Source organism: Ciconia boyciana, chromosome 1, assembly GCF_034638445.1.
Source record: "Ciconia boyciana chromosome 1, ASM3463844v1, whole genome shotgun sequence".
NCBI classification, from domain to species: domain Eukaryota; kingdom Metazoa; phylum Chordata; class Aves; order Ciconiiformes; family Ciconiidae; genus Ciconia; species Ciconia boyciana.
The window spans coordinates 23,426,888-23,442,726 of NC_132934.1; the positions used below are offsets into that span (position 1 = coordinate 23,426,888).

At 42.3% G+C, this 15,839-nt stretch overlaps 1 protein-coding gene across 7 annotated transcripts in view; it reads right to left on the reverse strand.

Moving 5' to 3' along the window:
- PLXNB2 (plexin B2) overlaps nt 1-15,839 on the reverse strand; it is a 263,445-nt gene that overhangs the window by 75,658 nt on the left and 171,948 nt on the right. For all 7 annotated transcript variants that reach the window (XM_072860778.1, XM_072860825.1, XM_072860814.1 and 4 more), the window contains 3 exons: nt 4,530-5,640; nt 2,633-2,815; nt 600-722 (listed from right to left, as the gene is read on the reverse strand). In XM_072860778.1, the coding sequence (XP_072716879.1) occupies nt 600-722; nt 2,633-2,815; nt 4,530-5,640 (1,417 nt within the window). The remainder of the gene's footprint in view (nt 1-599; nt 723-2,632; nt 2,816-4,529; nt 5,641-15,839) is intronic.

Here is a 15,839-nt window from a genome sequence, read left to right on the forward strand (position 1 = left end):
GAACCTAGAAGAGACTACCTGTGCCTTTCGTAGCAAAGTCTGACCTTTTCCTGCTCCACTTGCTCTGTTCTAGCAGAAGCTCGAACAAAAGTGTTTCCCAAAGTTGTAATTCTCTTGATTGGTTCTTAGTTTTTGACAGCAAGACCCACAAAAACTACTGGCAGCTTAACAGATATGTAAATGCTATTATGTCAGCCGCCAGCATCCTAAATCCTGAAGTATTCTTTAAAAGGACTGGTGGCAGCTAGAGCATCCACTGGTACCCCATGGACACCACACCAAGCGCTAGGGCTGCCTGACCCTGTGGCGTGCTGATGCCAAAAATCTCAACTTCATCCTTCTCACAGACTCTGTAAGAGAGCTTTAGAGGTGAACTCACTTCCCATTCCCAAATCGCTAAGTGTCAAGGATATAACAGTTCTCCAAGTCACAAAATCAAGTCCATCAGCTTGGACTTGAGAAAGGTCTTCATACACATGGAGGGGAACCTCACCAAATGGGGCGACTTCCAGGAACAACTGAGAAACATACAAATCTCAGGTAAAGTTGAAGAGAAAGTGAAAGCGAACCTAGTCCTTAACACAAGCAGGACATGTTACCTTGTCTGTGGTCATCACGTACAGATTTTCTTGGGTTTGGTCAAGGACCAGGTCATTCTTTATGGGTTTGTTTAGTTCAATAGTAAGAGAGCTGTACTCAGTTGCAGTGGATGACAGGAACACCTATTTCATGGAAGAAAGAAAGGTGATTAATGTTGCTTTTTTTTCCTGAATATCATTATATCTGGCTACTGCCATAAAAGACAATAAAAAATGTTTCTATAAATACATTAGCAACAGAAGGAGGGCTAAGGATAATCTCCATCCTTTATTGGATGTGTGGGGAAACATAGTGACAAAGGATGAGGAAAAGGCTGAGGTACTTAATGCCTTCTTTGCCTCAGTCTTTAATAGTCAGACCAGTTGTTCTCTGGGTACCCAGCCCCCTGAGCTGGAAGACAGGGATGGGGAGCAGAATGAAGCCCCCATAATCCAAGGGGAAATGGTTAGTGGCCTGCTACAGCACTTAGACATTCACAAGTCTATGGGGCCAGGTGGGATCCACCCAAGGGTATTGAGTGAGCTGGCAGAAGTGCTCACCAAGCCGCTTTCAATCCTTTATCAGCAGTCCTGGCTACCTGGGGAGGTCCCAGTTGACTGGAGGTTAGCAAATGTGACGCCCATCTACAGGAAGGGCTGGAAGGAGGATCTGGGGAACTACAGGCCTGTCAGCCTGACCTCGGTGCCGGGGAAGGTTATGGAGCAGATCATCTTGAGTGCCATCACACGGCACGTACGGGACAACCAGGTCATCAGGCCCAGCCAGCACAGGTTTATGAAAGGCAGGTCCTGCTTGACCAACCTGATCTTCTTCTATGACAAGGCAACCTGCTTAGTTGCTTAGTTGTTTAGCCTGGAGAAAAGGAGGCTCAAGGGCGACCTTTTTGCTCTCTACAACTACCTGAAAGGAGGTTGTAGAGAGGTGGGCGTCGGTCTCTTCTCCCAGGTAACAAGCAATAGGACAAGAGGGAATGGCCTCAAGTTGCGCCAGGGGAGGTTTAGATTGGATATTAGGAAAAATTTCTTCACTGAAAGGGTGGTAAGGCTGCCCAGAGAGGTGGTGGAGTCACCATCCCTGGAGGTATTTAAAAGGCGTGCAGATGTAGCACTTAGGGTGCTACATCTAGGGTTTAGGGTTTAGTGGTGGAATTGGCAGTGTTACATTTATGGTTGGACTCAATGGTCTTAAAGGTCTTTTCCAACCTAAATAGTTCTATGTTTCTATGATTAATGAAAATTCTGTGTTTACTCAAGTTCACAAAGTCACATTAGGGAAAACATTTCAGTTTGAAGTATATGGCATCAAAAGCAGCAAGCAAAGCACAAAAGTCATGAAAAGAAATTGCTCACTGCTCACAATAGCTAATATTTGTATCTTTTTTTGTACATACTGATTTATTTTAGCACTGTAAAACTAAAATTCTCAGCTCAGAGCCTTTGCACTTGAAGGTGTTCAAATTTGTTGTCTTCCCTTATGGTAACCAACAGTTTCAGCTTCAAATTTCAAACCACGTAGTGGTACATGGCCATCACTCCCTTCAAGCAAAAGAAGGTGCTTGGCATTGCAGTCTTGAGATTTTAACACCACGAACACGTGAACCCTTGAGCCCTACACCACCCAGTTAGAACTTAGCAGAGCTCCAGCTTGGGCTTTGTATTGCCATCTCTATTTACTGAATGGCCAGAATGACTACAAAATGAAAAGTTGCTCTTAAACTAGTATGGGCTTGAATAGAGATAAGGCTAGAGCAGCTGTTAGATTACCTAAGGCTATTTATACAAGGCTCTCAGTAGGTATCTAATCCTTTGGGAAACGTGTCATTCAGGTGATGCTAATTCAACCTGTGTATTGGATAGCTGAGGTACATGAGAAATAATGTGGTTTTTCTTTAAAATTAAAAATACCAAGCTCCAAGAGAATTTGCTCATGGTATGCTATCTTATAAATCCCGTTTACTTTTAGAGTGGAAGTATGCTATCACTACAGTTCGCAACCTTTTAAACACGTTTGTCTTTTAAGTCTGATTTGTTACCTTAAGAATTTTACCATCTGATGTTCCCAGAAAGGCCACGGTATGCCCGTTCTCCACAGCCACAGTGACGGCCGTGAGATTCATCCCTTCTTTTTGTAGTACCGGCTTCTCTATAACACCATTCTTACTTCCCAAAAGGTATGGCAAGTGTTCAGAGCCACAGGGGAAATTTTTGCTTGCATTCTAATAAGGAATAGCAATACAGAGCGATGTTAAACATTCAGATCACTAATTCCTAGCTAAGAATGAAGTGCAACCCTATTACCAGACAGTATAATAGCCCTCAGACATAGAAGAGCAGAAAGAGAGAAACGGATCACCTGGCCATTTTCCCCCAGCCAACAGGCAGCAATCAGAAAGCAGCCTGCTAACTGCAAACTGCTTCAATGCTTTCACTTTCTAGGAGACATAGGGAGAGAAAATTTTTTGTTTCTATTTCATTATAGCAGCAGAGTTTAAAAAGTAACCAGTTTGTTTAATTAAAATGAACATGTCATATAGATTGGGTTGACCAATTTTGTGTTGAAGACTGTTTTTTTAATGCTGTTTTGTTTGTTAATTTGCTGCTATCCATAGAAAAGCAACCTAGTGGCAACTATCTCATGAACTTCAACACATTCCCTCCTCACTATGCTTTAATCCTGAGCTGCAGGAAGTGTCACCAGAAGGAAGTACATTCACACCTTGCCTTCCCTGCTATATTTGGTAACGAGATTCTCTTTCTGATCTGAAATCCACACCTCCTTTTTGCCGGATGCCACGGCCACTGCACTTATCACATTCAGGATTTCTATGTTTGATGCTCACCTCAGATGCAGGGTGCTGCAGTGAGTAACACTGGTGTTTGGAAGCAAAAACTGTTCTTTTGGCTTTTTATCAGCGCTAGCGACCTACTGTGCGGGAGAGGGCTGTGGTTTCATGAGATGAAGGATTCTGGGTCAATACCAACATAAGGTATTCCCATGCCCCATCTCTTCAGCTTTTCACTCCTAACCCTGGACTACAGCACACCAATTCTCAAGCTGTGCTCAAACAGCTGCTTATGCAAGTGTGTAACCTGCCCAGGTTGGGGAATTAAGACATCCTCCTAAAAGCTGGCTGAGTTATTTTTAAGATGATTCAACTCCTCAACCCAGTTTAGGGTTGGCTGCAGTAATGAATAGCATGCACAAGTAGGGATTGGGAATAGGTTAAGTGGTGTGGGCAAAAACGTCAACAGAGATGCTGAAAACTGCCTCTCAGAGGAGCAGTCATAAATTGAAGAACAGTATCTGGAGGGGTGTAACAGTGCCCTCCAAAAACCTTATAGCCAAGGTAATGACAAGCCATAAAAAGAAAAGGCAGATGGCTATCACGCTATGGAATTATTTTGAGCCAGAGCAAAACATGAACACCACCTGAATATAAGAAAAGTGTATTTCCAGCTACCTGAAAATTCAAATCCAAGTGAGAAACAACACTGAACTCCAGATATCACCTACAAGATTCTTAATACCATTTAAAAACATTACAAATATGTTGGCTGAGACCAGAATTGTCTATAGTGATCATCCGGAAGCTGATCATGAACATAACAAATCACTGCATTTGACTCAGTAACTTCCATACCAGGAGGAACCCTTTAAAAGAAATGCATTTATGAAACCAATATTCATCTTTCAGAAGACATCAAATCTTTTCTAAAAGACTCAAAATTATGACTATCTTGCCAATTCTTGCTTGACCTGTTCCGCAACCCCCTAACCACATTCCATTTCTATAGTGAATCCAGCTATTGAGTCTTCAGTCATCTGATCTCACTATAGTTTAGCTCAAAGCCACCCAAAAACATGCAGTTATATATTTTCCACGAATTCTAAGACAGATTCTAAAACATCAGTTTTAGAACTGAAATTACCAGTCCATGTGATGCACACGGGTTTTCTGCTGCAAAAAGTTTGTAAAATGAGCTGGTATTCTTTTTAGTGTAGCAATCGTTCCGGTTTTTTTCCATCTTTTCATTGATGTGCCGCAAGGAAAACACACACATGGCAGATTTTAGAGAGCCGTTATCTTTGTTTACTTTGCTGAAGAGTGCAAGAAGAACTTTGTCATCTGAGAGAGCATCCGTAGTTTGTCTCTGCTGAGCCATGCTCTCAGCCAGCTCTTCTCCTGGGGTAGTGACGTAAGCAGAATGACAGTGGTCATAGACACCGTCATCATCTTTGCAACCCAAGTCCATTTCAAAGTAGGAATAATAATGGGCATCATCTTTGCACAGACGTGCAATCAGTGTGCGATTATTGACGGGCTGTTTCTCTTGCTGATTAAAAATAAAATAAACATATTTTTTATCCTCAAAGACTGCCACAAATTGTTGTGTGCTTGACGAGTGATAAGCTGACTTAACAGCTGCTGAGTCTGTATACATTTCAAAAATGTCTTTTCCATCCCTTTCGTAGAGCTGCCGAGTGCTGATTATTATCCCGTTATCATTTGGTCCATTCCCTTTTCCGACAAACAACACTCGGTCGTTATTCAAAGACGTGATCAATCCCACGGTTGATACATTCTCATCGTTGCTTGCTACAAAGGACTTTTCTCCACTACTGTCTACATAATACTTCTGCTTCGTAATGTTTTCTAGATCTCTGATGGCACAGATTCCCTTAAAAAGGCTTCCACACACCACAACTGTTTTATCCACCTTGTTCAGCAACAGTAATTTGTTATAATTGTCAGTCAGTACTGCCTCTTTACATTGATTTTCATCAATGGGAGGTGTGCACTTTTTGTTGTCCTTACTTGGACCTGTTTTTACATGCGCTATTTCATCCAGGTTTTTTGTAAGCTGATACAGAGCATTTACCATTCCCAGATAGATTATCCCAGTGTCATTATCCACTGTTAGATGATTTAGCTCTGTAGCACTCTGAAAAAATTTCAGTTCCTCATTTCTGGATAAGGTGATGCAAAAACAGCTCAAAATGCTCAGTGTCCAGATCCATAAAGCCATTTCTATGTAATACCTAAAAAGGGAAAGAAAAGAAGAACATGAGACATATTGAAAAATAAAATTTACACAAAATTCAGCAACATGAAGGGGTTTTTCTTTCATGATTTCAAACACAAATACATTTATCCTTATGCATGTGTAGACATCATGAAGATTATGGAAAGCCTCAAATCCTGTTATTTGCCTAGCAATTTAATATGTTGGGGAAGGATTAAACAAGGTCGTATGTCTAATTGATTATCATATAACCAATTAAGCACAATGAGAACAACAGGCAATTTGAAACAATGTAGAGTTCCAAGAAGTGGCAGTGCTTGTCCAGACAGTTTCATACTGTGTGAATTATTTATTGTTGAGATTCTAAAAATAAGCTGGGGGATCCCAGTGTTTCAGGTGGCTCCTCCTTAAGAGAGGGAGAGAATTTACATATAAGTGTTTGAGACATTTGGTGTTGCAGGACTTTCCTCAGAAAGGAAAAAACCTTCCATTGACTACAACTAAGTCTGGATCTGGCTACTGATGCTCTTCAAGAAGGCATTACACTAATCCTTCATTAATGTAAAGCTGGAAGACGGCAGAGCCCTTAATATGCAACGTTGCCTCTGACTGCTGGTATGCATTACAGTCCAACACTTCAATTCACTTGAGCACTGCAACTTAATAGTTTCAAATATGTCTTAAGAACATCACTTAGAGTTTTATGGGCTTAAGATTCTGTTACTGTGTTTTTTTTCCAGAATTTTCACTTCCCAAGGAGATCATCTGGCTGTTTGGAATTAGACAAAGACCTTCTGAAACTTCAAAGAAGGCTCTGATTTTAACCTGAAGAGTTAAATGAGGAGGCAAGTCCCAACTGGCTTCCTAAGCACAAAACTTTTTGTCAATGTTTTCTGCAAGTGTTTAGTTCTGAGAGCAGAAAACAGAAGGTGGCATGCTTGGACACACCGATATGAGGGGGAAAGGATAAATATTGTTTGGAGAAAGCACTGAAAAACAAATATGATCCACAGTATTTTCATTTTCAAAGTTAGCCATGTGACTCCATAGTCTGATGAGGAAAGAACCTGTAAACTTACAGGAAATCTCAAGTTAAATCTGAAAATATCTGGAACTGTGAACAGAAAGGAAAAAAAAAAAACCAAACAGAAAAGACAAGAGAAACATTTAACAAAGTAATCTAACAGGCAAAAGCCTTGTAGGAGGAGGAAAATAGCACAGAATGCCAAAAAGAGGAACTGAAAAAGTAAAAGAAAAATAATTAAAATAATAATAAAGGAACCATGCTTTTGTGTCAGATATAACTTCTGTTTTGGCAGCAGCAATAGACTCTGGTAGGATGTGAAAGAGAATTGCCTGAATCATCATTTATACTGGATAACTAAGGTTAAACGTCAACAACCGGGCTGCAAAAGTTTGAGTAGGGAGGGAAGGACTCTTGTTGTGAGCACAAGCCATCTGCTAGCTCCCCAAACCACCCCGGCACTGCCAGCAATGCAGAAAGACAACTCCTGTCCTCTAGCATTGACTGCATTTTGCTCCTCTACAGAGAAAATGTGTGTGCAACGGTGAGAACAGCTTTTCTAAAAGCAGAGTGATTCTAACTTCTGAAAAACCAAAAACCTACTAAATGTAACTCAGGGTAATAATGAAGGCAAAATAAAAGGCTAACTTCAATCTTGTTTTGCTAAAGCTCTTATCATGTACCAAACTGAGTAGCTAACTCTAAAATGAGGTCAAAGAAGAGAGTACATTACTGACAGGACAAGCCTGACTTCTAATGATAGGCTGACCTCATATGATAGTGACCAAGAAAAGGCTAAGAATTATAACCCATTCTTCAGACACACGGAATTCAGCACATGCCTTGCAACGTAATGAAGTGTTGGACCTCTCTACAACAACCTTAGACCTGCTTTAAGGAATCCAGAAGAATTCTGATATTATTTGTCAGAAACTCCTCTTTTCTTCCTGCTCCCAAGGACCTCAATTTTCCAAAGAAGCTTTGATCCCAGCTTACATCTCTGTTGCTAAATGGTATGTCATAATGCATGTCGTCTAGTTTCAAATATTTTCCCTTACAGTTATCGGCAATGAAATTAAAAAACAGGTTGACATACTACTGCAGTGTTGTTTTGTAAAAGTTTTATCATTCTACTATCTATTGCACAAGGATCAAACGCCGAAGAATTCAGATTCATTGTTCCTATTTTTCCCACAAGGTAATTATTGTTAGATTATTATCATCTCTGCTCTCAGTCAAAAAAGCCATAAATAGTTATACTTATAAAATATGCCTCAAGTGAATGGAAAGTAATTTATTATACCTTAATTTCTGTACTCGGTTCACCTCCATGTCCATTTATTTCAGAAGATTAAATAAAATATTTTGTCCATTTGTGGCATCCAGCTTAATGACATAGAGGCTGCACTTGCAATACACCTGCCTTTGTCCCATGGGCAGAACAAAGAGTCTTGCTGGTTCATGCCAGAGCCAGGATTTAAGGAAAAGTACATTTTGCACCTCTAAACCAGACTCTAACAGGAGTAATTAATCTCTCTGTACAAAAATGGATAATGCTTCCTCCCTACTATTTGCTGCCTTGTTTACTTATCAAATTTTTGACTTAAATTATTCAGAACTACATGCATTCTCCATTAATACTGCCTCTTTTTTTTTGGCATTTACTCCCTGCCACCCTGGTCTCATGCCAAACACTGTCAGATTATCTCAGACCTCCATGCAAGGTAACAGTTCTTCATTCTCTGTACCTATTGGTTTTGTTTCCCTCCCCCCCTTTCAAAACAAACAGTAAACAAAAATTAAATATGCTATGGAAAAGATCCAGAACTAAATTCCCATGCACTTCTCAAATACCAGACTTAAGGAAGGAAAAAAAGCAAACAAAGTGAAATGAGATGCACTGCAACCACAGTTCATTCTCATCTGGTCTTAATCGGGAAGTAGCAGCTGGAGGAGTCCTGCTATGACCAGCTGATGTGGTAGGACCTACAGGACTGCTATTAACACAGATGCTCTACTGAGTTAGGTGCTATGGAAATGTATCAAGGAACAGTTTCCTGCTGTGAAAAACTTTTGTTTTAAATGAACAAGTCACGGAAACACAAGAGAAAATGGAAGCCCAGGCTGGAGCATGGAATCCGAGATGTTCAGCATGGCAAATGTATTTCCAATGGCTTAATCACATACATGAATTACATGTGGGCCTGTGTGGCTTACTCAAAGTCATGCCCTGGTCCTGAGAGTTGACATACACCCTCCGACCTCAGTTTGCACTTTGTTTTAAGCCCTTGGCAGACTTAGGATAAAAGAAGCCCAACAGAGCAGCTGACCACATAATTTTTTTCTCTCTCTCCAAGTCTTGCCTCCATCCTGCCTCTTGCTCCCCACCCCCTGCAATATCATTAGAATCTTCTTTATCACTCTCCCATCAAGATTACCTGAACTGCAAAGTCATTTCCTTTTTGGATCCCTCCCTTTTCATCATTGCCTTCCTTATCCCTTCCCCCATCTCAAAACACACTCCTCTTCTGATTCATATACCTTACAGACAACTGAACGTGATTTCGATGAGTATCCTAGAAGGATGACAGTAATTATAAACACACTCCCAGAGCAGAAAAAATCTATTATAAAAAGGTGTGTGTTAACTAAAAAGAAAGTGTGGATAACATACAGACCCTCCCCAGTCTCTCAGAGACTCGACAGGTGACAAGGAAAGTGGGATGGCAGCAACCAAGCACTTTAAAAGAAACCCACTGAAAAAAAGTGTCTTGCCGCTTACAAGAAATACGAAACTCTAGAAGTTACATGCAGGAAACGCAGAGCACCCAGGAGAACGCTTCATCCAGGGGAACTGCCATAAAGTGACACCGTATTGGAATGACACAGCTACCAAAGCTCTGCACCACTGCTAGAGCAATTTTAATTTAAGTACCCATAACTTTATGTCTTTCTAGTCAAGCAAGACCAATAACGTTAACAGTCAATTCTTCAAAAGGCATGCAGAAAAAAGAGCATCTATAATCTACAAGCACAAAGTGAGTTTCAAATTGACTTCATACTACTATAAATACCCTTAAGAATTAGCACTAGCAACATGCTGACATGGATGTGGCAGGTGTTTTCCTCCTTCACTGCACAATCCTCTGCTGTACCTGTATATGGGAACCTTCAACTTTTCAGCCATCCCCAGTCACTTTTTTTAGCCTTCAATATAACTTCATCTTTATGTTACTTAATTTCTTACATTCATTTCAGCTGAAGTGAAAGAATACCAAATTTTGCCTGAAATCGGAATAACTGAGAACTAAACCAAGTGTTATTCCCGAAAACGATGGACAAGAAAGTCTTCAGCGAAGGAATAATCTCACCAGTTTAGCTTCTGTGGTGTTTTTGCAGCGTTGTTCTTCACGAACCATATATATATATACACACACTGAATTAAACTGTTACCTCATCTCATCCAGACAAAATTTTGTTACTTGAAATTCTGGGTCTAGAGACAAACGCTTCTGCCAAGAGAAGCAGATACTGATATGCTTTAACAGTATGCGATGCAGAGAACTGTGGTTCTCCCTGCAAACTTTCCCCTAATCAGGCAGAACCCAAAGGATCCAGTTGACCCTAACACTGGAAAAAAATTGGTAAAAACAACATTAAAAAGGTAAAAATCCAAAGAATGCACCCAAATGGCATAGATATTTGGGGAAAGAGGAATGAAAAGAAATTTCTCTTCTCCCTCATTTTGAGTAACTTTGCTTTTAGCTTTCCACAAGTCAAAAATAAATCAGCTTTCATTTTTAAGCTCAAAGGAATTCAGAACAGAAACTGGAGAATACATGTGAGGCAGGGGACGAGCAGATTTTCAGTTTGGATTTCAAAGCTTCTACTTCTGTGAGAACTGTAGGAAAACATGAGCTCCTCCCCAGCTACAGCTTTTATTATTATTTCCTAAAACCAAGGAACGATGGAACTCGCTGGTTCAGAGAAGGAATCACCTGGAAAAATACTCTGCAGGATTCAAACCTGCTTCCTAAGAGCATGGCAACAAGCTGGAAAGGCTTTGGAGAGAGGGGATCGACTTCTTTCATAGACTATGGCACAGGTCCAAAATCAGTTTAGCAGAACCACCGAGAATAGCGATCACTATGATGGGTGTCCATCCCTTGGTCGATGGTTTGCTGTTAGCAGATGGGACCTGTGGGTCAGTGAGCTGCAGGAGGTCACTTTGCAGAGAATGAAAAACCAATATCCATTTCATTAGAAGTTGTGATGGCCTGTACTAATCAAACATAAAAGGAGTCATTTTCCTTCTCTTTCACTGCTCCTCAAAACACAATTTGCTAAGATATGAGGCATCTTCGTATGGGACAAACCATCCCATCTGGTAAAACTGCTGGAAAAGTGGCAAAAAATGGACAAGTACTTATAATACAGATTCTAGTCCTGATGTGGGAGACAAAAGTTTTGCTTGTTTTCACAAGGCAAATTCTCAATTGTTTTTCTTATTTTTTGAGTAATTTTCAAGAATATAAGGGTTTTTTTAAATATGTGTAGTAGTTATATTGATATGGATCTTCTTTTACAAGGACTGGTTGGAAATTATGTATTTGCCAAAGAAATAATGAATGTTATGCTCTCAGTCCCTTTGCATTCTGCAGGTGTTTTTCTGCAATCCCTGGGTAAAACAAATGGAAGACACATGGAACCACAAACTCAGGCTACTGAAAACCAGTGTTTCCTATACTATGTTTTCATCTAGTAAGAATGAGCTGTGGTGGGTTGACCCTGGCTGGATGCCAGGTGCCTACTAAAGCCACTTCGTCACTTCCCCCTCCTCAACTGGACAGGGGGAGAAAAATATGATGAAAGGCTCGAGGTAAGGACAGGGAGAGATCACTCACCAATTACTGTCATGGGCAAAACAGACTTGACTTGGGGAAATTAATTTAATTTATTGCCAATCAAATCAGAGCAGGGTAATGAGGAATAAAACCAAATCTTAAAACACCTTCCTGCCACCCCTCCTTTCTTCCCAGGCCCAAATTTACTCCTGAATTCTCTACTTCCTCCCCGCAAGTGGTGCAAGGGGATGGGGAATGGGGGTTGCAGTCAGTTCATCACATGTTGGCTCTGCCGCTCCTTCCTCCTCACACTCTTCCCCTGCTCCAGCGTGGGGTCCCTCCCACAGGAGACAGTCCTCCATGAACTTCTCCAACATGAGTCCTTCCCATGGGCTGCAGTTCTTCATGAACTGCTCCAGCATGGGTCCCCCACGGCGTCACAAGTCTTGCCAGCAAACCTGCTCCAGTGTGGGCTCCTCTCTCTCTGTGGGTCCACAGGTCCTGCCAGGAGCCTGCTCCAGCATGGGCTTCCCACAAGGTCACAGCCTCCTTCGGACATCCACCTGTTCCAGCGTGGGGTCCTCCACGGGCTGCAGGGTGGATATCTGCTCCACCGTTAACCCCCATGGGCTGCAGGGGGACAGCCTGCCTCACCACGGTCTTCACCATGGGCTGCAGGGAATCTCTGGTCTGGCACCTGGAACACCTCCTCCCCCTCCTTCTTCACTGACCGTGGTGTCTGCAGAGTTGTTTCTCTCACATATTCTCACTCCTCTCTCCCGGCTACTGTTCCGCAGCAGTTTTTTCCCCTTCTTAAGCATGTTATCACAGAGGCGCTGCCACCGTTGCTGATGGGCTCAGCCTTGGCCAGCGGTGGGTCCGTCTTGGAGCCAGCTGGCATTGGCTCTATCGGACATGGGGGAAGCTTCTAGCAGCTTCTCACAGACACCACCCCTGTCGTCCCCCTGCTACCAAAACCTTGTTACACAAACCCGATACACCTATACCATGGTTTCATCTGGCAAGAGTGAGCTGTACTCTGGGGCCCAAAGAGGAGTAAATCTATCTCTTGTGCCTGCAGCATCAGCAGAGGCCAGTGGTGGCTGGGAGAGAGGAGCGTGCACTGGACGGTTCCCCTGGGAAAGGGGCACGGGCAAGAAGATCCTTACATCACTCTGGAGACTCTCATCTTTCAAAAGATCTGAGGTATCAGCAACAAAAAGAGCTCAGATAACTCGCTCCCTGCAAGAACCCATTAATCTGAGTGGACACTGAGGCAACCCACAGCCTGGTTAGCTGGGAGCTGAAGGGCAAAGGGATGCATTTGAAAGGATGAAGCAGTGTTGCATGAACAAGGCCACCCAAAGAGAATTTTAAGGACTTCTCTTGACCTTTACTTACAAGGTCACCCCCATCAAGCTTCCCACAAAGGCAGAAGATGAGTTTTCAGAATCTGTACCACCAGTCATTTACCAAAGATCACCAAACCTTCCTCGTGTCTCACAGTCTCCAAGGGGGTAAAGAGGGGATTAAACAGGGGATCTCATGCAGCTCCAGTATCTCTGGCAACTACAGTGAAACAATACAGTTTGTATTGCCACATACAAATGGGCTAGCAACCAAAACAGAAATGGTTTCCTGTCCCAACATGGAAAAGGTTTCTCCAGGCATTGCAATTGAATTAATAGCTGAGGAGCACAACTGCTTTTCACAGGAGGTTCTGTATCTACCAGCATCCCAGCATCTCCACGCCAAGGACTCTCACGAACTTGGTGCAAAATCGGCAGGGTTAAGTCAAAAGTTTAAGCGAGGCAAACAGCTAGCAAATTCAGAGTTCACATTAATAATTATGTCATTAGTTTCAAGCTAAATTAATAACACTATTAGTAGTCTGAATCAAACCCCTTCATCCGTGCACACCTGAACTCCAAAGTATTTAATATTCTGATCCAGATCCAAATTCAAAGCAAGAGGGAGCAATGTGAGTCTTAATTTTTCAACTAGGAGTCACTCAAAAGAGCATTAACAACAGGTAATGAGACTCACAAAATGCATACTTACGTATTTTGCGATTGCACTCAAGAATTTCCAATAATGTGCTGTCTCTGCAACATCAGCAGGTAAACAAAAAAGAAGACGAGCGCTTTGCAGATTTATATGCACTCTTAGAAGCAGAGCCATGCTACACAGCTGAAAAAGCTGAACTCTAATGAATTCCCTGGTTTATTACAGCCAGACCTGCCAGCGTTTTGATTTTGAAAATCTTTTATACCATGGCTTCTGCCATAGTCCAAGGGTGGTTGTTTTGCTGCTCTTAGGAATCAAAACAAAAATTCTCTTAAGTGAAAGTATCTTCAAGAGTTCACAGTGCCAAGTAGCTTAAAAAAAGTCAATAAAAATAGCTGCTGTGGAAAGACCTCTTTCCACAGTATTAGCTACCAGCAATTACGGAGTATAAACCAGTCTGAGACACAGGTAGCTTATGCCAGAAAGGTCTCTTCAAATCCTAACTTTTATTATTGTAATTTTTATTATGAAGACAAGCATTCATATTATCACCTCAAATAAGAGGGCTGCATATACACAATCCAGACCCACTGACGCAGGCAGGAGCACACACAGGGAAGAGAAACGGTGCATGAGAAGGCCTGCCTTCCTGCCCTCCTGGACCACACCTCCCTTTCAGTTTGGGCTTCTACATTCATCCCTCCATCTTTTCGTGTTCTCTCAGTAGAAATAAAGTGCCCATTTTAATGAGGCCTTGCTTTCCATGTTACAAAGATGTAGTTGATCTGCAAGAAAAGCAGCCGAGTGACGTGTTTAATAGCAAGCAGCTGACTCGGCAGGAATCTGAACCCACAGATTCCCCTCTTTGACCTGCTTCATGGTTTTGTTAAAACCACGAGGTCTCCCAACTAACAAAAATTTAGGTTTTTATTTTTTTTTCCAAACCTCATTAAACACTAAGCCCAATGATGCCATATGGACCAACACCCAGCTGCATCAGTCTGCAGTTGGCACAGGACCACAGGCCCCTCCAGACACTCCCGAAGTCACTTAGAGACACTTTTACGCTCCCTGATCCTGCAAATGGCCAAATCTAATTTGGCCCTAAGTGTAATACCCGCTGCAGTGCCTGAGCTGCCCGAGCTTCGAGGGGGGATGGCTCCCTGCAGCAACCGCTGTGTGAGGCAGCCACAGAAGCCTGGCAGAAGCCGGGGACCGCCCCATGCCCGTCCGCCAACTCTGTGCAAGCCCTGCGTTATTTTACCCCTTCTGCAACTCAGGAAAACTTTTGTTTTCTTTTATGTGAGAGACCAGCAGAAAATGAGAGAGAGCCTGGAGCATGGGAAGGAAAACCCAGGGAGTTAGGATAGCTTTAATTCACTGGCTTTCCCTGCACTAATAAGGGTATTACGACACAAGGAAAAAAATGCATTTATACTGATAGTAAAAGGACTCTGTGTCACCAGCTCCACACTACAACAACGAATTGCTTGTTTTCAGTGCTAAGGTCATCTTCAAGGACTGGTTTCGGACTTCCCCTGGAAGAAACAAGAAAGGAGGCGGATTTTTTTCCAGTGTGGGGGAATCTGAGCATGACCATGTGGAAACAAACACAAACTATTCTAGCTCCTTCCCTGCCAGAACCAGTTCTTCCTTGTAATTAACTATTAATCACACACACACAAAATAATCAAATCAAAAGGATGACATTTCCAGCATGTGTGAAGCTTTCCTTTCCCTACAGATTGCACAAACGAGACTCGAGAGGTCACAGGAAGGCAATCCAGCTCGCCTTCCTCCTCAAAACAGAAGCACCAAACCACGCTCCGGATGTCCAACGCAGCCGCAGCCTTTTGTGGCGACACCAGCGCTCTTTGGCGGCAGCTCAAACCTGCACATAGTCTTTGCTGACTTGAGCAGAGCAAGAGGAGAGCTGGAGACAGCCAGGGATTTCCTCGCTGTGATACAGCTGTACAGGATGGCACACAGACTTTCAAAGCTAAGCGGCAGTTCAGCATGAGGCAGAGCCGTAATTTTTTTCTCCCTGTTACATTATAATGTTATAAGACTTAACAGGGTCATGTATAAGCTGCAATGATAAGGCTGTATGAAATTTATCCCACAAATCAGTGTGATAAATCAATTTTAACCCATAAATCAATTAAATGCAAATATGGCAAGTAATTCATAAAGCCCCGTGCAACAAAATCCTTTCCCTCTAATTCCACCTCTCACTTGGTGGTGTTTGCTGTGTGATTCCCTGTCTCATCATCATGCTGTCTTCTTATTCTTCCGTTTCTCCTGATTTTGTTTTCCCATTTGGGTTTAACAGATTCCTGT